Below are 20,049 nucleotides of genomic sequence, written 5' to 3'. Positions count from 1 at the left end.
AAGCAGATTTTCAGTACATTTACAGAAATAAATTGAGGCAACTTTGAAGAAATTGAATTATTTTATTTTAAAGCTTGTATGTATAAACAGGCTAATGACATTTTATGTAATCCAAAATTAGGAGCTTATATTCCAGTAAAGCAGGGGTGGGCAACTCCAGGCCTCGAGGGCCGGTCTCCTGCAACTTTTAGATGCATCTCTACTTCAACACACCTGAGTCAAATAATGAGGTCATTAGCAGAACTCTGGAGAACTTGACTGCACTTAGGAGGTGATTCAGCTGTTGGATTCAAGTGTGTTGGACCAGGGAGACATCTAAGAGTTGCAGGACTCCGGCCCTCGAGGACCAGGACTGCCCACCCCTGCAGTAAAGGATGTTTTGTAGGCCCCAGAGGTTTGTGGCCCCTCGGCTTTTACAAACCCAGGATCGAAAATGTTCTCCGATTTAAATGAAAACAAAATGTTTTATGTGTGAACTGTCAGGATAACTGGACATCATCCCATTTCCCCATGCTGGACATTTTAGTTTGGCAGTAACAGTGCATGAAATGAATCAAACTTCAGTAACATCTATATTGTTGTGTTTTTATGTTTTGTGTCATGCAAGCTTTGATTTGATCCTATTTCTGTAACTGCAATCAAAGATCACTGATGTGTGTTGGAGGGAGCTGCCAGGTGAAAGGTCAGGAAAAGGAGAATTGGTAATAATCATGTTGAATGTGAATCAGAAATGACCTTTAACCTCAGTAAAGTTGAACACTGGCTGCTGACATGTCTGAGAGGCGAGCCAGTGCTGATGATCGACCTAAAGAACTGAAACTGCAGGAAACTGAAGGAAAGTTTGCAGGCTAAAGGACTGTGACCCTTGACCTGACCAGGACAAGAACACAGACGTGACATCATATCTCCAAAGCAAAGGTGGATCTGAGATCATCTATTCAAGCAGACAGCCCACGGAAGAGGCAGACGGTGACGTGAGAGTGACCTCTGAGCATCACTAGTCGTCTGCAGGAGGAGAGAAGCGGCGGCTTGTTCCTCCTGTCAGGTCGGATCAACGGGCCACAGATCCACCAGGAAGAGTCTGCAGCAGAACCCCTGTACATGCAAGAGGAAATTCCCCCAAGATCCAACACCTGCAGCTTTGAATCGGGACTCTTCCAGCATCTGGGCCCTCAGGCCTCGGCTCCCAGGGGCCCCTCACTCTGCCGGGACAGATCCTATGTCAACACATTGGGCTGCAGTTTGTGGTTCAGTTCTCCGTCTGTCTTGCAAATTGTTCTCCCAGGGCTCAGTGACAGAGGTTAGGCTGAGAAGTGTTGGATTGAAGTTGATTTTATTATTGTCTCTTGGATTTGATGGTTGCATCTGTTTCCTGCTACTGCTGAACTCTGGGTGACCCCCTAACCCTACCCGTACCTTAACCCCTCACCCATTAAATGAGCAAACAGTCACTGGTGGACGTTCTGTGTGTCACCCTGCAGTCCTCTGATGGCTGTAACCAATCAGGGTGTTTGAGTGAATAAAGGTGTAACTACTGGTTGCTTAGCAAAACAAGGAGAAGATCAAAATTTCTCCTCTGAGATTTACAAACCAAAACTCTAAATCCTAACCAAACTTTAAGAGAATATTGTGAAAATGAGAACGACGGTTAACGGGTCTGGTCTGTGGGAGTTCTGTGGCGAGTTAACCCGACCCGACCCGACCAGTTCCTAATGAATTTCACCAGAACCTGTGGACTGGGTTTGGACCTGTAGTGACCTTCTGGTTCTGACCCGGTTTATTGTCTGGATCTGGAATATTTCAGGATAAAAAGCGTTTGATGAACCTGGAGGGAACCGGGCTTTAGGTTCTGATCCAGGAGGTTAAAGGATGTAGATAGTCACACACAGTCAGCTGATCTGCTTCACTTTATTAAAGCTGTGGGTTCAATAAACCCTGAGCAGGTTCTCACAGGCATAAATACCGAGGAGCTACAGCGCCCTCTATCAGGTCAAAGTGGTACAGCAGGAGGGAGGAAGAGCTCAGGAACAGCAGGACTGTTGGTCGGTTCTGGGTTAGACGACCCGGTGGAGCCCAGCTGCAGGTCAGTAGAAATGAATGAATGAATGAATGAATGGATGAATGAATGAATGTGTGTTCTCAATTTGAGTGACCAGGTGAGTCCTCTCAGGTTAAGCTGAGCTTGGTGGATTCATGCATGTTAGTGAAGGATATGATAATTGATATGATATTGATATGATGATAACAGGTAAATACTAATTAATATAATAAATACACTTAAAATCAGACTGAGGCTCAACACTGTAGCCTTGCTGTCCTATCCAGTAATTATTATATAATTATTATGATTATGATAGCGACTCTGTAGTATTGTGGACGTTTTGTAGCTCAGTGGAGCAGCAGCATCTTCTCAGTCTGGGTGTTTTGCTCTCATCTGTCCTCTTGGGGGCGCTCTGGGTTTCAGCCACACATGGTCACAAAGAGCCACTGTGGAGAAGAAGCAACAGACAAACAGTGAATGTCAGGCGCCCCTGGTGGCTGCACTTCCTGTCTGTTGTCATGGAAACGTCAGTTCATTTGAGTCTCACTGGATATCTAGAATCAGTTCATTAGAATGATCCGTTCATCAGATCTCACGGTTCATTTCTACAGAACAGCGCCTCCTCCAGCACAATCTGCGTACGTCATTATTCAGAACCCGATCCGTTTCCGCCGTGACCAGAACCCGGAAGACCCACCCAGCAGGACGCCGACCTCATCGAAAACTGAGAATGACTCAGCAAGTGAAGTGATTCGCTTCAGTTTGATCACTCATCGGTGTGACCACTTTAAAATGTTTAAGAAGAAAATAAGAAGTTCATACCATTTTCAAGACAGTAATGCTAAGTAACATCGTCTTTTAATTATTTATTTTTTGTTTTAAATTACTTATGTAAGTTTTTCATTATTCCAGTAACAAAAAGGATTTTGTGTATCTCACTTAATAAGTTAACAGAGAGCTGGTGAAACTAGATAATAGATGAAAGTCTGATGCTGGAGAAGTAAACTAGCAATATTTAAGTCCAGAGGACCAGAACCAAGACAGAACAGGGTTTGGTACCTCCATGAGGTTCATCTCCACAGTTCCAGTCCCGTCTCTGTCCAGGCCCTGGAAGATTCCTGACCAACAGACTCCAACAGGTCAGTTCAGAACCACATGAACAGAACCGGCTCACGGATCAGGGTGTGGACTTACTGAACATGGTCTCCAGTTTGACCAGGCAGCAGGTGAAGTTGTCGAAGTCGATGATTTCATTGTCGGCGTATCGAGCGATCAACATCTGATACAGCTTGTTGTTCAGTTTGAACCCTGCAGATGGAGCACATCACGGGTCAGTTCTGGAGAACCAAACCCGGTCCAACCCATGGACCGGGCTTGGACAATTTATTGTCCGGGCTATGGACAATAAACAGCCCCCTCTCCACCACATAGTGGACAGACAGCGGAGCACCTTCTCACATAGGCTGCTCCAGCTCCGCTGTCGTAGGGACAGATACAGGAAATCCTTCCTGCCACATGCCATCTCACTGTACAATAAAAGCTAAATCATTGTTCTGCACTAATCAGTCCAATTTGCACAACTGTACTGTGGCACACTGCTGTACATATATTTACATATACATATCTGCATTTTTTGAATCTTTGCAAGGACTGCTCTAAGCTGCTTTTATATTAACAGCATGTTATATTTTTACAATTTATCTACAACTGCTACTCAGTGGTGGTTGTTGTTGTGTCTTGTCTCTATGCTGTAACTGTGAAGTAATTTCCCTGCTGGGATGAATAAAGTAATTCTATTCTATTCTATTCTATTCTATTCTATTCTATGTTAAACTTCTTCCGGGAACATAAAACTCACCGCCGTTTTCCAGCGCCAGACGCATCTCATAAGAGTTCATGCAGCCAGACTTATCCAGATCAAACTCTCTGAAGATCCCCTGGAACACAACATAATCTCCTGAAAACCTAAACTGGACCCAGCAGGTTCTTAACCCTGACCCGTCTGGGTCAGAACCAGCCTGACTCACCAGCCACTTCCTAATCTTGTTCCAAAGGATCTGAAACTCCAGCAGACCGAGCCGAGCGCTGCCGTCTTTCTGAGCTTCAGTTAAGGTGTACCTGATCCAGACCCGGTAATGTGTTCTGACCAGGCCAGAACCTCGTTCAGGCCGGATCAGAACCGACCCTGTCATTCAGAGGGAGGATACGTCCATAAGGCTGACCATGGCCCGGCAGGACTCCATGCTGAATCCATCCGTCTGCAGGTCTCTGTCTGCAACAACAGACACAAGAAACAACAAGCATCTTCAGGAAGTGGAACCTGAAACCTACAGGAAGTGGAACCTGAAACCTTCAGGAAGTGGAACCTAAAACCTTCAGGAAGTGGAACCTGAAACTTGCAGGAAGTGGGACCTGAAACCTTCAGGAAGTGGAACTTTAAACGTACAGGACGTGGGACCTGAAACCTACAGGAAGTGGAACTTTAAACGTACAGGACGTGGGACCTGAAACCTACAGGAAGTGGAACCTGAAACCTACAGGAAGTGGAACCTGAAACCTTCAGGAAGTGGGACCTGAAACCTTCAGGAAGTGGGACCTGAAACCTACAGGAAGTGGAACCTGAAACCTTCAGGAAGTGGAACCTGAAACCTTCAGGAAGTGGGACCTGAAACCTTCAGGAAGTGGAACCTGAAACCTACAGGAAGTGGAACCTGAAACCTACAGGAAGTGGGACCTGAAACCTACAGGAAGTGGAACCTGAAACCTACAGGAAGTGGAACTTGAAACCTACAGGAAGTGGAACCTGAAGCCTACAGGAAGTGGGACCTGAAACCTACAGAATGTGGAACCTGAAACCTACAGGAAGTGGAACCTGAAACCTACAGGAAGTGGAACTTGAAACCTACAGGACGTGGAACCTGAAACCTTCAGGAAGTGGGACCTGAAACCTTCAGGAAGTGGAACCTGAAACCTACAGGAAGTGGAACCTGAAACCTACAGGAAGTGGAACCTGAAACCTACAGGAAGTGGGACCTGAAACCTACAGGAAGTGGAACCTGAAACCTACAGGAAGTGGGACCTGAAACCTACAGGAAGTGGAACTTGAAACCTACAGGAAGTGGAACCTGAAGCCTACAGGAAGTGGAACCTGAAACCTACAGGACGTGGAACCTGAAACCTACAGGAAGTGGAACCTGAAACCTTCAGACTGTGATGTTCTGGCTCTACCCTGCAGACCCTAACATCTCCACCCAGTGTACACCTGGTAGATACTGCTGGGGGAACCCTGTTGTGTGGAACCTGATTGGCTGCAGGAACATGGATGACCCGCCCTACATGTGCAGATTTCAAAAAGACTCACGTTTGGAGACGACCCTGTTGAGGACGGTTCTGAGCTCCCGCACTGAGATCTCCATGTCCTGAGGACAGAAAGCAAAGAGTGAGCAGGTTTCTGAGCATGCTCAGAGCTGAGCAGCCTCTAAAAGAGCCTGAGGATTTGAACTCACGTCTCCGGACAGCTGAGCAAACAAGGACCTAAAGGAGTCGTCAATGTCACCCTCAGAGATTTCCTCCTGTGAACACAAAGTAAGGCGTTACTGGTGTGAGGCCACTTTCTTCAGTAACTAATAATCTAAGGCGTTACGTTTTCAAATCCAGTTCTCAGACTACAGTTACTTATCGAAATCAGTTTGCGTTACTATTTTCTTTTGTAATTTCATTTCATTTCCTCTACGCGTCTTGGGGAGCGACCGCCGTTTCTATGCGACAGCATCAGCAGAAACCAACAATGGAAACGAGACGCGCATTTTCCTGCTGGAAAAACAGGAACTGTTTTGAGTTTGTCATGGAGTCTGATTATTATAAGCAGCTTTGGGCTTGTCTTTTTCTAAAGTCGCTTGCAGATTTAATGAATCACTGGCTGCAGTTTTGGGCTGTTTTTGAACATGAAGTTACTGATTTGGGCTTGGAAATAATCAGAGACATAATCAGCCCCAGAATGTGTCGACATCCAGGTAGTTTAGTCCATCGTTTCCGTCCTGCTGCGTCTTTGTTAATGTCAAGTTAAAATATGACCTCTGAATGAGGTGGAGCTTCGCTTTGCGCTACAACAAACTGCAAACATGGAGACTAATATGAACAGAGCAATGAACGTGAAAACAGCCCCGAATGAATGAGTCCGTAAAGTTGTACAACTAAACGGCATTATAGTTATTAATATTAAGATATGTCTCACTAATCTGTGCAGCCAGCTGAGCTGAGGAGCTGCAGGAGGAGCGCTGCGCTGCGACAGCAAGCACAGGGCCGTAACACACAGCCTGGAGGCTGGGGGCAGACGGGGGGCTTTAAAATCCTTCTTATAGTTTTCCAGACAATAGAAACACAAAAATGCACAAATTACTAAAGTTTTTTTTTTGTATTGTTGTAACCAGTAAAAAATCTTCCCTTCAGTTCAACCTTATAAGGGAGACACATTGTTGATGTTAACATTATAAAATACTGCAGCTTGCAATAAATGGTGGTAACTCTCCTTAACGTGTATATTCTCCTGACTGGTCCTTTTAGAAACAAACAGTCGATATAATGACAACAAAAAGTCAGGGGATTTTAATATGCAGCGGAGACTTTAACGTCTGATTAAATCTGAAAATCGGCTCTTCAAACGGGAAACATTAACATTAAAACATTAGCAGGAGATTAAATACCTGGATGAGTGAGGTGGAGTCGTGGACGTTTGGAGAGAAAGAAACCCAAAGAGTCGAGATTACTCTCACTACTCACAACGTCTTCTACTAGATTACTGCTTCATGTTCAGGGAGGTCGTTTTAGGGCAGACAGCTGTGAAATGGGACCTGATACTCTTTCAGGTCATGGACCCATTTACATCTCAGTCCGTCTGAATAACAACAGGAGGTCCAATCTGGAGACTGAACTCTAACATTTTGAACAAATTGGACATTAGAGATGAACTAAAATGTGAAATTAATTTATATTTAGAAAATAACGATAATGAGGAAGTGACTCCTCCTATAATCTGGGACGCGTTAAAAGCAGTGATTATGGGTAAAATTATATCCATAACCTCATATGAGAAGAGAATCAGAGAAAAAAAACTCCAGGAATTAGAAGAGGATTTGAAACGATTACAGAGAGAACATGCAAAATCTCCCATAGACGACAACACCAAACACAAGATTATAAAACTAAAGAAAGAAATAGAAGAAATAAACATTCAGGAAATCCAAAAAAAGCTTATTTTTATAAAACAGCAATACTATGAGGTAGGTGGGAAATCCCTGAAACTTTTATCATATAGGTTAAGAAAACAACAAGCCTGCAGAACTATACATAAAATAAGAAACAACTTAACAAAGGCAATAGAAACTAATCCAGAGAAAATCAAAAACTGCTTTTAAAAATACTATAAAATATTATATTCCCAGTCACAGACAAGCAGCAACAACCAGACCGATGCCTTTCTGGAAAAGATCAATCTTCCAACGATCACTGATGAACAAAATAAAAAATTAATATCCAAAATTACAAAAGAGGAAATTCAATCAGCAATCAAGAGAACTAAAAAGGGAAAGTCTCCAGGGACAGATGGATTCACTACAGAATGGTACAAAATTATGCAAGACCAACTAATCCCAACATTAGAGAAAACTTTCAACTGGGCTTTAGAAAATAAAAATATTCGCCCTCATGGAGAGAAGCAGTGATTTCAGTCATACTGAAGGAAGGGAAAGACAAACTGGAATGTTATCGTCCTGTAAGTCTTCAATGATTATAAACTCTTCACCTCCATACTGTCTAAAACAATAGAAGTCATATTACCAGCTTTAATACATAAAGACCAGACTGGCTGATCATATTCAGAGACATTAGAAAAACACATTATGAGAAAAGTCACTCAGCAGAAACTACAGGCACTGATATTAAGTCTAGATGCAGAGAAAGCATTTGATTCGGTCGTTTTATATAAAGTGCTTTCAAAATTTGGATTTCATACAAAGATAATCGACACATTTAAATCATTATATACTAAACCAACAGCTAGAACTAAAATTAATTTAGATTTGACCAATTCATTCACTTTGGAGAGAGGAAGGAGACAGGGCTGTTGTCACCTCTCCTCCTCGCCTTGTTTACTGAGCCATGAGTCAACTGATCAGGCAGAGGTCAGAGGTCACAACGACATCTGGGGAGCAAAAACTATCCTTGATCACTGACGATTTATTGATAAGTATAACACAGACAATCTCAACACTGATGAAGTTACTCGAAGAGTTTGGTTTAATCTCTGGTTACAAAATTAATATAAATAAAACTCAAATATTAACATTTAACTACGATCCACCGTCTTCAATAAAGACTGAGTACAACTGGAATTGGGTCTATCAAATATTTGGGTTTCACTATCGAGGGATTTGTATCTGTTTGATATAAATTACGGCCCACTGAATTTGAAAATAAAATCAGATTTACATAGATAGAATGTTTTTCCCTTTTTAAGTTTGAGCTCCCGGATAGAATCCATCAGGATGAATATCCTTCCACAATTATTGTACTTATTTCAATGTCTACCAGTCAGAATCTCACCTAAACAGTTCTTAGAATGGGATAGATTAATAACGAGGTACAGTATCTGTGGCAGGGTAAAAAATTAAGCTTAGAACTCTGCAACTAAAAAAGGAAAAGGTGGAATGGGCCTTAATACGACCATGCAGCCCAGCTGAGACCTTTAGTCTGCCTCTGTTCACCATCAGACACCGCAGCGTGGAGGGAAAGAGAAGGAACCACGATAACAGGAATCCCACTAACAGCCCTACTTAGTGATTATAAATGATAAAAACAGCAGATCCCAGAAGACTCTATGACTGGTAGCTTCCTCAAGTCCTGGCAGGAATTGGCTAAAATTGGCAGAATATGAGATGCATCTAAAATATCTAAAATTATGCAAAATGATTCAGATTTTACACCAAATAGAATTGATATGGTAATTCAAGTTATGGACCTCAAAAGGATTAACTACCTATTATTCATTTGCCCACAAAGGGATATTTCAGAGTTTTGAAACCTTACAGATGGATCATGGACTGGAAAAGATGATTTTTTAGGTACCTGACATTATTTTAATAGAAACTTTAAAGAGGTGTTGAGAAAAAATGATTCAAGTTTCATGGAGGTATTTCTATCACTAATTAATCCCAGATCAGACAGCAGAATTATCTCTAAATTATATAATGCCATACAGCTATCTAAACATGAGAATACAGAATATACTGTATAAAGAGGAAAAGGAAATGAAGGTATTAATCCCACAAGAAGGCTGGGAGGAAATCTGTCAGCCGCAGTGGGTCTCCACCGGATCAAACACATGGCGGGAGTTTGGCTGGAAAAACCATTTTTTGTTCCACCCATTCAGAGACGATATGAAAGCAACGGGACGCCTGCTGGAGACGTGGTGGGTCCAACGGAGCCAAACCACGTCCATGTTTTTGGGACTGCCAGGTAATAAAACCATATTGGGAAAAGTTCCACAAACACATTGAAAATATATTTAATGTAAAAATTTCATTCAAATGTGAATTTTGTATTTGGGCAACTTACAGTCGGACACATGGACCAACAAAGACTAAAAACTGCTGGTTATACTGGCAGCCAGTAAGAAATCCATCACCAGGAAATGGCTTCAACTGGATCCACCCACCATCGACGAATGGATTGAAATTGTTTACCAGATTTATCTTATGGAAAAGATTTATTTTTCCCTCCAAGTTGAAAAAGGAAAGTTTTATAAGATCAGGACCAAATGGACTGAGTATGTAAAACCAGTTGGATCTGACTTCTTTTGACTGTACTTTGAATTATGTGTCCTGCACTTTTATGTTCTTGTGGTTTTTATTGATGGAGATGGTGCATTCCCCGTTATTGTTCAATTCTGTTCACTTTTGTTATTTTTCACAACTAAAATTAGTAATAATCTGTAAAAGAAAATACCAGAAAGGCAGTATGGACAAAATCATTGGACTCTCCGGTTGTAAACTCATGTATGATCGTAAATGTGTAAAGCTGTAATTAACGAATGTGATGGAAATCTGTCTTTCTAAATAAAAAAATAATTTCAAAAATAGCTTACAATAAGTATTGGCAAATATCAATGGGATTTTCACAGCGTTGTTGTTAGCAGCTGCTGAAAGTAACTTAAATGTTTTAATGTCACTTAGTTACTTTCCAAATCAAGTAATCAGTAAACTGATTAAAGTTACTTTTTCAAAGTAATTATTCCACCACTGGTCATCTCTCACCTCCTCATCCAGGTTGGCCACCAACACATCGTCCATGTCCCTGCAGAGATTCACATGAGATTCACATGAGCACCAATCAGAGAAGACTGAAATCCAGAACCAGACCTTCTCCAGGTTTCTCACAGACTCACTCGGTCTCCGACTGTTTCTCAGTGAAAACCCTGAGGACAAAGTCTGCCTCCTTCGAGGGCTCAAACGTAGACGGGACGATCAGGTACTCTCCGGGCGGGAGGCGGAACCTGGAGCTCACCTCCCGCAGGTTGATGAAGCTTTCAGAGCGAGCGCAGGAGGAGCGGCGCAGGAAGAAGTCCTTCTTCATGTGGACACCTGCAGAACCTCGGAACTGCCAGATGACCGGACGGAGAGCATCAGCGTCGTTCCCAGAGACAGTACATATGAAATAAATGATAAGAACTGACCTCCTTGGGAATCTGTGAATGAGACAGAAAGAAGAAGTCCTGAAACAGAGTCAACAGAACGCTCTGTAGTGACGAAAGTGAGGAACCGGGACTCAGTGCCGTCCTACAGGACTGGCAAGAGGTTCTGATGTTTGCTTCAATCTGATCTTACAGTAGGTGATCGAATCAATCACCAGCAAACACAATGAACCAGATATTCCTGCTGTGTTCGGAGCACCAAAGGTACCAAAGGCACCAGGTGATGGTCAACCCAACACCCAGGACTTCCTGTCCTGTGGGTAAACCGGCAACTGTTCCTGCACTCGTTAAGAAGGTTGATTCACTCTGACTGCTGCATTTGGTGTCTTGAAGCCCATTTGATTGAGAATTTTCCAGGCTGCTGGAGGGAAAACCAGACCTGGATCCGGAGTTTCTCCACAGTCTGCCATTGGAAACAAAAGGTACTCCAACCCGACCCGCTTAGACCACTTTAATCAAACTCTAGATCGTTGGCCTGGAAAATCCCGTTTGTTAGGGGAGATCTGAAAAGAGCAAACTCTGGTCCACCAGCAAACCTCCGTCGTCTTCAGTGGTTCTTGGTGCAGCGCCCCCACAGGCCGGGATGGGAACAAGTTGGTTTGACTCAGAGCAGAAAGGAAGAGAACCACAGCAGCTGGAGAGGGAGCAGAAGATGACGTTCTGGTTCCAGTAGAACCGGGTCGACCGGACCATCAGGAGGAAAACAGCTTTAGCACAGCGTTTCTGACAAGGTGGTTAGTTTTCTAGTTTTCATGCAGTTCTCAGAGAACGTGGCGGTTTTTGTGGCAGTGGAAGAAATGTTGCAATACTCTAGCAGCTCTGACCTCATAGATGGCGAAGCCGATGGTGTGCATGTCCTCGCCGTGGCGGCGGAACTGGCGGCGGTCCTTCTGCATCAGAGCCACCAGGAAGCTGCAGGCGGCCTGGTCATCCTCAGGGTCATCGTCCTCCTCTAGAAGAGTGATCTTGTACTGAGGGTTGATCCAGAAGGTGTCTGCAGATAGGCATCATGGGAAATGAAGTCTTATCAGAGATAGATCCATGACAGTGGTGCGGCTGAAAGCTCTAGAGCCTTTATCCTCACTGGGGTGGTTCCTGCAGCCTCCAGCTGTGCTTCCTTTCCTCCAGCTGCCCTCGTACGTCACGGTGGTCCAGAAGCTGGTGGCATCCTGACTCAGTGCATCTGGAGTCAGGTTGCAAATCTCCAGACGTGAGAACTGATGCAGAAACTCCTGGAAGGACATCCTGACACAGAAGAACATCAACCCGTTGGGACATTCTGGAGTTCAAGGACTTGGACCACCCAGTACCAACCTACCAGAACTCTCCATCCTCCATCTTACACAGCATCTCATCCTTTTCTGCAGAATCAATGGCGTTCCACTCTGAGGAGCTGAAACATCAAGATTCCCATCAATGATCCAACTCAAACCTTCTGTTCTTCCTTTCTGTGGAGCACTGACCTGTCGCTCCAGGCGCCGGTCCACTCCACCTGACCCCAGGGGTTCCTGATCCGGATCAGACGCTCCTGCCGCCCGCGGTACTCCAGCTGCAGGAGAAACCAGGAGACAACACACATCAGTGAGCTCTGGTCCAGCATCCAGACTATAGCACTTGGTTGTCTAACCGTGACAGCGAGAGCCACTCTGAGCTCACCTGTCTGACACCAGTCACTGAGTAGGCGTGGCCTTTCACCAGCTTCTTGAAGGTAACGGCCTCCATGTCAAAGGCACTGGTGATCTAAGGACAGAGCACACTCAGCCATCTTCAACTCACTCAGACTTAGTTTGTTTCTACAAGGAGGCCCGATGGACTCTGGAGTCCGGGAGTTCCTGGAGCCTGATTGGAACAAGTCCAGCAGGGACTCACGTCTATGGAGCATCCCAGCAGCGATCCTCTCTCCAGAGCTTTGCCGATGATCCGGTAGAGATCTCTGGGAGCTTTTTTCAGCTCATACATCTCCGCCACGCCTCCAGTAAAGTCCTCAAAACCTTCAGTGGTGCTGCCGCCGGACAAGGCCTCATACGAGCCATTCAGCCTCAGAAAACACAAACAGGGATGGATGGTTGGATGGATAATCAGGTGGATGGACAAATGTATGGATGGTTCCAGTTCTTACTTGGCGTAGGCCTTTTCCAGCAGGGCGCTCCAGAACTCGCTTCCCTCAGCTGAATGGACGAACAGCAGCTCTCCATCTTTAACCGGCAGCCGGTCGTCAATCACCACGTCCACCCACTTGCCAAACTGCCAGAACTGAGGACAGACAGACTGAATCCAATCCTGTCTACCAAACTCAGATTTGTAGAATCAGCAGTGAAACTCTGTGACGGCCTAGTCCAAGGATCCAGGCCTGCAGGGCCGGTAACCTGCTAATGACCTGATGATGAAGCAGACACAAACCTGCAGGGCACCGGCCCTCCAGGCCTGGAGGAAGGACTGGTTCCTCCTACTAGGCCACGTCAGGGGGCGTGGCCTGCTGGCGGGTAGAATCTCACCTGGAAGTGGAAGATGCCGGCGTACAGGTGGCTGAAGTCCTGGCCATGAGGAACCACCCGATGAAGCAGCTGCTGGTTGAGAGTCAGAGATCCGATAGCAGCCAGCAGCCAGCAGTCGCCTGGAGGACAGAGCGAGAGGAGTCAGCTGACGCTTCACTTGGCCAGGTGAGACCAGGAGAGACCAGGAGAGACCAGGAGAGACCAGGTGAGACCAGGTGAGACCAGGAGAGACCAGGAGAGACCAGGTGAGACCAGGAGAGACAGGTGAGACCAGGGAGACCAGGAGAGACCAGGTGAAACCAGGTGAGACCAGGAGAGACCAGGTGAAACCAGGTGAGACCAGGAGAGACCAGGTGAAACCAGGTGAGACCAGGAGAGACCAGGTGAGACCAGGAGAGACCAGGTGAGACCAGGAGAGACCAGGTGAGACCAGGAGAGACCAGGAGAGACCAGGAGAGACCAGGAGAGACCAGGAGAGACCAGGTGAGACCAGGAGAGACCAGGAGAGACCAGGTGAGACCAGGAGAGACCAGGAGAGACCGTCTGTCGCTGATACCGTTGGTCGCCATCAAACCCTCGTATCACTGCCTCTCACTGACAGGCAGCAACTTTCACTGGTTTGTGGAAAAAAACCTTCAGATGATCACGCATTTAGAAAGAAGGGACTGGCCAGGTTCCAGGTCCTGGTTCTGATCCAGGTTCCAGGTCCTGGTTCTGATCCAGGTTCCAGGTCCTGGTTCTGATCCAGGTTCCAGGTCCTGGTTCTGATCCAGGTTCCAGGTCCTGGTTCTGATCCAGTATAACCAGCCACTGAGCCAGGAGAACCATCTCATCCCTGCAGCTTCTTCCAGGATGGTAGCAGGAATTCAAGCCTCATTCTGACTCTGGGCTGAACCGGATCCATCCATCATCCATCATCCATCATCCATCCATCATCCATCCATCATCCATCATCCATCCATCATCCATCATCCATCCATCCATCCATCATCCATCATCCATCCATCATCCATCATCCATCCATCATCCATCTATCCATCCATCAATCATCCATCATCCATCCATCATCCATCCATCCATCCATCATCCATCCATCCATCCATCATCCATCATCCATCCATCATCCATCCATCATCCATCTATCCATCCATCCATCATCCATCATCCATCCATCATCCATCATCCATCATCCATCATCCATCCATCATCCATCAATCATCCATCAATCATCCATCCATCCATCATCCATCCATCATCCATCTATCCATCCATCCATCATCCATCATCCATCCATCATCCATCCATCCATCCATCCATCATCCATCCATCATCCATCCATCATCCATCATCCATCCATCATCCATCCATCATCCATCATCCATCAATCATCCATCATCCATCCATCCATCATCCATCCATCCATCCATCCATCATCCATCTATCCATCCATCCATCATCCATCATCCATCCATCCATCCATCCATCATCCATCCATCATCCATCATCCATCAATCATCCATCAATCATCCATCATCCATCATCCATCAATCATCCATCTATCCATCCATCCATCATCCATCATCATCCATCCATCCATCCATCATCCATCTATCCATCCATCCATCATCCATCCATCATCCATCCATCCATCCATCATCCATCCATCATCCATCAATCATCCATCATCCATCCATCATCCATCCATCATCCATCCATCCATCCATCATCCATCCATCATCCATCCATCCATCCATCCATCCATCATCATCCATCCATCATCCATCCATCACCATCATCCATCCATCATCCATCCATCCATCCATCATCCATCCATCCATCATCCATCCATCATCCATCCATCCATCATCCATCATCCATCCATCCATCCATCCATCATCCATCCATCCATCCATCCATCATCCATCCATCCATCCATCCATCATCCATCCATCCATCCATCCATCATCCATCCATCATCCATCATCCATCCATCATCCATCAATCATCCATCCATCCATCCATCCATCAGCCTGTGTTCCATGCTGCCTTCAGGTGTCCTCTGTAATCCTGACTTTCTCGATGTTGACTGCCTCAAGCTGCAGGTAAACAGGAAGTGTCTCCTGCTGGGAAATGGCTGATGCATGATTTATGATTATTGAGAAACATTAATTATTAACCACAACAGTCTCTGTCTGTTCTCTTATAAAAGGTTTATGTTCAGGGGCCATGGAGGTTAGGGCCCCCTGAGTCTGGGCCAGTGTGTCACCAGGATTGTCCAGCAGGTGGGGCTAAAGCAGCTCCAAAGTGACTGAGTTGCTTGTATTTGTGAAACAGCGGCTGAGACTGAAGACACTGAGGAATTCTGGGACATTTTAAGGAATGTTGATGATATTATTAGTAGCTGAGGGATAAAAAATGTTCTTAGAGCAACAATCTGTTGAACCAGATTAGAAAGACATTCTGCAAAGGAAATTTGCTTAACCCTTTCGTGCATAGTGGTCACTACAGTGGACAGCTGTCGAAAAGCCATTTTCTTCTGCTTCTTGTGGAGTTCTATGTTATAAAAGCACACAGACCACTGAAGTGGACACTAAGGCATCATAAAATACACCATCAACTGCTGGCCATCAGCTGCAAATGCAAGAAATTATTTTTGTTATATCCAATATGGCCGACTGTAGACGACTCTTGATGCTGTCTCTCCTCTAGAAATATTGTGACATCAGATAAGCATATAGAACAAAACTACTGATGTGTTTTTCAAATAATTTCTTTAATTTGGGAGAAAATTACAATTGATCACCTAGAAAAGATAAAATCTTTTTTTTTTACAAAATATTTTTCCTACCTTATTTTAATGCCTTAAGAAAATAAAAAAAATTGGAAAAACATCCTGACACAAAGGATCATAATTCATTCATGAAAGGATTAAAAGGGAAATTAAGTATGAACTAAAAACAGAAAAACAGAAGTTAAAGGAAAGGCTGGAGAAAGATCAGCTGCTTCTTCCTGGTTCTCATTCTCATAACTAAACGAGTTCAGCATATTTTTCCTGAGGTTTGATTCTTCTGATTTAGTAACGAGATTTCACATCTGAAAAACAAACGTCTGCTCTTTCCTCTGACTTTTTCTCTGCAGCTGAATCTGTGAAACGCTGCCAGGCTGGAAAAGCCGTCAGGAAATACTCAAGGCTGGCTCCGATTTGATCATCTTCCACATGTCACTTCACCAGCAGGGGGCGCCAAGATTTCACTTAGATTTCCATGAGCTGGACTCTGATGCTTTAAAGCAGGGGGGCCCAAGGTGGGTCCCTGAGGGCCGGCATCCTGCATGTTTTAGTGTCTCCCTGGTTTAACACACCTGGATCCAACTATGGCTCATCAGAGGCCTGACAGGAACATGGACCTGCTGAGAAGGTTGTTGGTAAAACCAGGGAGGGAATGAAACATGCAGGATGCCGGCCCTCAGGGACCCACTTTGGGCCCCCTGCTTTAAAGGAACCACTAGTGATTAAAATAGACCTTATGTGGGAAGTATTAATGTTAATGTAAAAATAATACAGTAATAATACTGTAGGTTATTTAGTTTTTATCAATTTTAATAAAATATTTTCACAGGAACGTCGCCATGTTGTTCGCGCTGCAATGCATTCTGGGTAAATGACGTGTAACGGTCCAACTGCCTGGCTCCTCCAGCCAAACAGTGATGAGAAACGTTGTTAAGCCTTTTTAATTTGAACCGGAGCGAATTGAAACCGATCAGAACTAGAAATAACAAGAGGCGATGATGAGGAGGAGCAAACAGAGGAAGAGGAAGAGTTGGCCGGTAAGTACTTCTGTAGCTCTGAATCCGGTTCGGCAAAAGAAGTTTAGGATCCGAACTTTGTCCGGTGTTGGTAGTGGTTCGGTACACTCAGTACCGGTGTTCTAGCTCCGTTAGCGCTGCTTGCCTTTGACGTTAACCCCGGCGTCTGTAGCGCTGTGTCCGGTTCGGCATCAGCTGTGCTGTGTAGAGTCCGGTGTCGGTGGTAACGGCGAAACCGGACTCTACCACCGACCCGGTGATGTCTCTGAGGGACATCACCGGGTCGGTCTCCAGTCCAGTTGCCTTCTCACTCCCTCCCAACTGCATCAGAGTTGAGGGAGGGAGTGAAACCTCGGTCTCAGCCGGACCGAGACCGAGGTTTTCAGAGTTCCATGTTTCAGTCTGGATTGGAATTCAAATTTGTATTCACACTCCCCAAACGGATCGGACTTTCTAGACAAACAAATTAGAGTAGAGACTAAACGGAGGGCCGCACCGTGGCGCACTCCAGGTTCTTTCCAGTCCAGAAACATGACTGTCAGGTTAATTGGTCTCTTAGGTCTGAGTGTCTATGGTTGTTTGTCCTGTCTGTCCCTGTGTTGCCCTGCAACAGACAGGTGACCTGTCCAGGTGACCCCGCCTCTCACCTGAAACGTTCACTGGAGATGGACCAGCACCTCCTGACCCCGCTAGGGACCAGGTGTTAGAAAATGGATGGATGGACTAAACGGGGCTGGTGTGAATCCATCCTTAGTTTATCTGTCATATATATTTATATATAAACAAACAGGAGGTTGCCATGACGCCAAATGGTCCCCAGGAGGGGGCATGACGATGCCAGAAAGGCAAAAGAAGCACACACTGGAGGCCCCGCCCCTCGTTTAGGCCCCGCCCCTCAGAGAGCTGCAGCTGTAGCAGCAGGTTGCAGCACCACTCAGTTTCCTCCTGACTGACTCATCAGCCTCACCGGCAGCTTTCTACCAAACACTGACTGGCCCCGCCCACCCCGGATCGCCCCGCCCACAGAGCTGCGCAGACAGGTAGCATCTGCCCCACTGCATGCTGGGAACTTAGGACCTTCAGCTTCAGGTTCTGACCCGGCTTGGTCCCGCCTCAGCAGAGGAAACCCAACAGGATCAGGACCAGCAAGGTTCTGAATGAGGTGTTGATGTGGGCAGGTTGCCATGGTAACTCACCCAGCGCCCCCTGGCAGATGTCGGTCCTGGTGGCTCCGCCCACAATGAACCGCGGCTCCGCCGACAGCTCCTGACCAGCCAATCAGAGAAGAGCTGCGTCACCGACACGTCCTCGATTCCGGGCCCGGTTCCGGTTCCGGTTCTTACCGTGGGCCGGCGCCACTCCACGCCCCGGGTCTTGGCGCTTATTGGGCCCAGCTCCTTGAAGCCCAGAGAGCCGGGTTCTGCCGGGAAGAGCGGGTCCAGGAAGACGGTTCCGTTCTGCAGGCACTCCTCCCTCAGGGCCCAGAAGTCCTGGTTCTGGTACTGGACCGCCTGCTGGACCGAGCCCAGGCCCTCGGCCCGGTCCCGCTCGTGTTGGATTCGACCCGACACGCTGCTGAACATCCTGAGCAGAACCAGAACCAAACATAGAACCGGACCAAAACCGGATCAGAACCAGCAGCGACGCCCCCTGCTGTCTGAAATAGCCTCTGACACGGAACTGGACCCAGTGGTTCCGGTCAAAGTTCTGGACTGAATGACCCGGATATGAACTGGACCGGGTCAAAGCCTGTTCTACCATCAGCTGGTTCTGGTTCCAGTTCTGATCAGGGAGCAAAGTGGAAAGTAACAAATTAATTGGGCCGGACCAGCAGAACCATCAGGTCCAGTTCAGGCACATGGTCCGAACCAGTAACCTTCTGTCCCAGTACAGCTTAGTGGACCAGAGTTCTTGAACTGGTTCCGGCTGGTTCTGAAGTAGTTCAGCTCACCAGCTCTCGGTGTTCTGCTCGAACCGAACCGGGCCGGACCAAACTCTGCTGCTGATTCAATTACACTGACCTAAGAACCGGAACCACAACCGGGTTCTCCTTCCGAACCTCGCCACCCACGCTAACACACCTGTCTGTGCGCGCGCCCGGGACGCTGTGACGAGCACGGCTCTGATTGGTTCAAATGTTTTTCATCAGTTTAGCGGCTGGTCCGGACCAGAACTCCCAGTCCGAACCGGGTCGGATCGCAGCTTGAAGTGTGACCCACCTGCGGTTCTGGTTCCGGCGGCTCGATGTCGGGATGTCTCTGAGTTCTGCGGTCTGGTTCTAGTTCCGAATGATGCTGAGGCTGAGGATGCTTCACTGCAGCACCGGCCCCGCCCGGCGGGAGGGGCGGGGCTCCGCATGACGTCACAGCGCCACGGAGGGAGGGGGGGTTAGAGAGCGCCCCCTGCAGGAGGACAGCGGTCCAAACCGAACATTTGGTTCTGGTTCTGACTCAGAAGGCGGGTTCTGGTCCAAAAGCATCAGATCAGAACCGGCTGAGATGAAAAAGAACCGTCCTCTCAGGTTCTGGTGGAGGTTCTAACCGGGTCAGAACCTGTTCTGGTTAGTTTCCAGGTTCTAACCGGGTCAGAACCGTGTTTGTGATTTGAGGATTAATAAGGTGTATTTACATATTTAATGATATTTAATATATGAACTTTGAGCTTTATTTTGTGTTCTGGTAAAGTTTTATTGTGAAAGTTCAGAACTTCCTGTTGTCCAGTGAAACGTGAAGCTGCAGAAAACTGATTATTTAGAAATTACTCCTTTATTTTCTACAATACTGTTTACTGTAAACTTCATGGAAACAAGAATATATTTATCATATTATATGTATTATATTATATTTAGTATATTATATTTATCATATCTATTATATTATATTTATCATATTACATACATTATATTATATTTATATTATATCTATTACATATTTATTATATTATATCTATTATATTCTATTTAT

The 20,049-nt window shown here is 45.9% G+C and overlaps 1 protein-coding gene across 1 annotated transcript; it reads right to left on the bottom strand.

Annotated features, from left to right (window-relative positions):
• Positions 1-1,892: 1,892 nt before the first annotated feature.
• LOC102232073 (calpain-1 catalytic subunit-like) lies at positions 1,893-19,428 on the bottom strand. The gene is made up of 22 exons (XM_023334346.1): positions 19,306-19,428; positions 18,430-18,670; positions 18,283-18,352; positions 13,283-13,401; positions 12,907-13,040; positions 12,657-12,825; positions 12,444-12,527; positions 12,251-12,336; positions 12,106-12,180; positions 11,872-12,032; positions 11,612-11,781; positions 10,770-10,781; positions 10,482-10,693; positions 10,351-10,390; positions 5,548-5,613; positions 5,403-5,460; positions 4,249-4,313; positions 4,069-4,137; positions 3,900-3,978; positions 3,236-3,349; positions 3,101-3,159; positions 1,893-2,487 (listed from the first exon to the last, which is right to left on the bottom strand). The coding sequence occupies exons 2-22, from the start codon at positions 18,667-18,669 to the stop codon at positions 2,461-2,463; spliced, it is 2,109 nt and encodes a 702-aa protein (XP_023190114.1). The 5' UTR covers position 18,670; positions 19,306-19,428; the 3' UTR covers positions 1,893-2,460.
• Positions 19,429-20,049: the final 621 nt, after the last annotated feature.

The sequence above is a fragment of the Xiphophorus maculatus genome, chromosome 5 (assembly GCF_002775205.1).
Source record: "Xiphophorus maculatus strain JP 163 A chromosome 5, X_maculatus-5.0-male, whole genome shotgun sequence".
NCBI classification, from domain to species: domain Eukaryota; kingdom Metazoa; phylum Chordata; class Actinopteri; order Cyprinodontiformes; family Poeciliidae; genus Xiphophorus; species Xiphophorus maculatus.
This window is presented reverse-complemented; position numbering and strand designations above follow the sequence as displayed.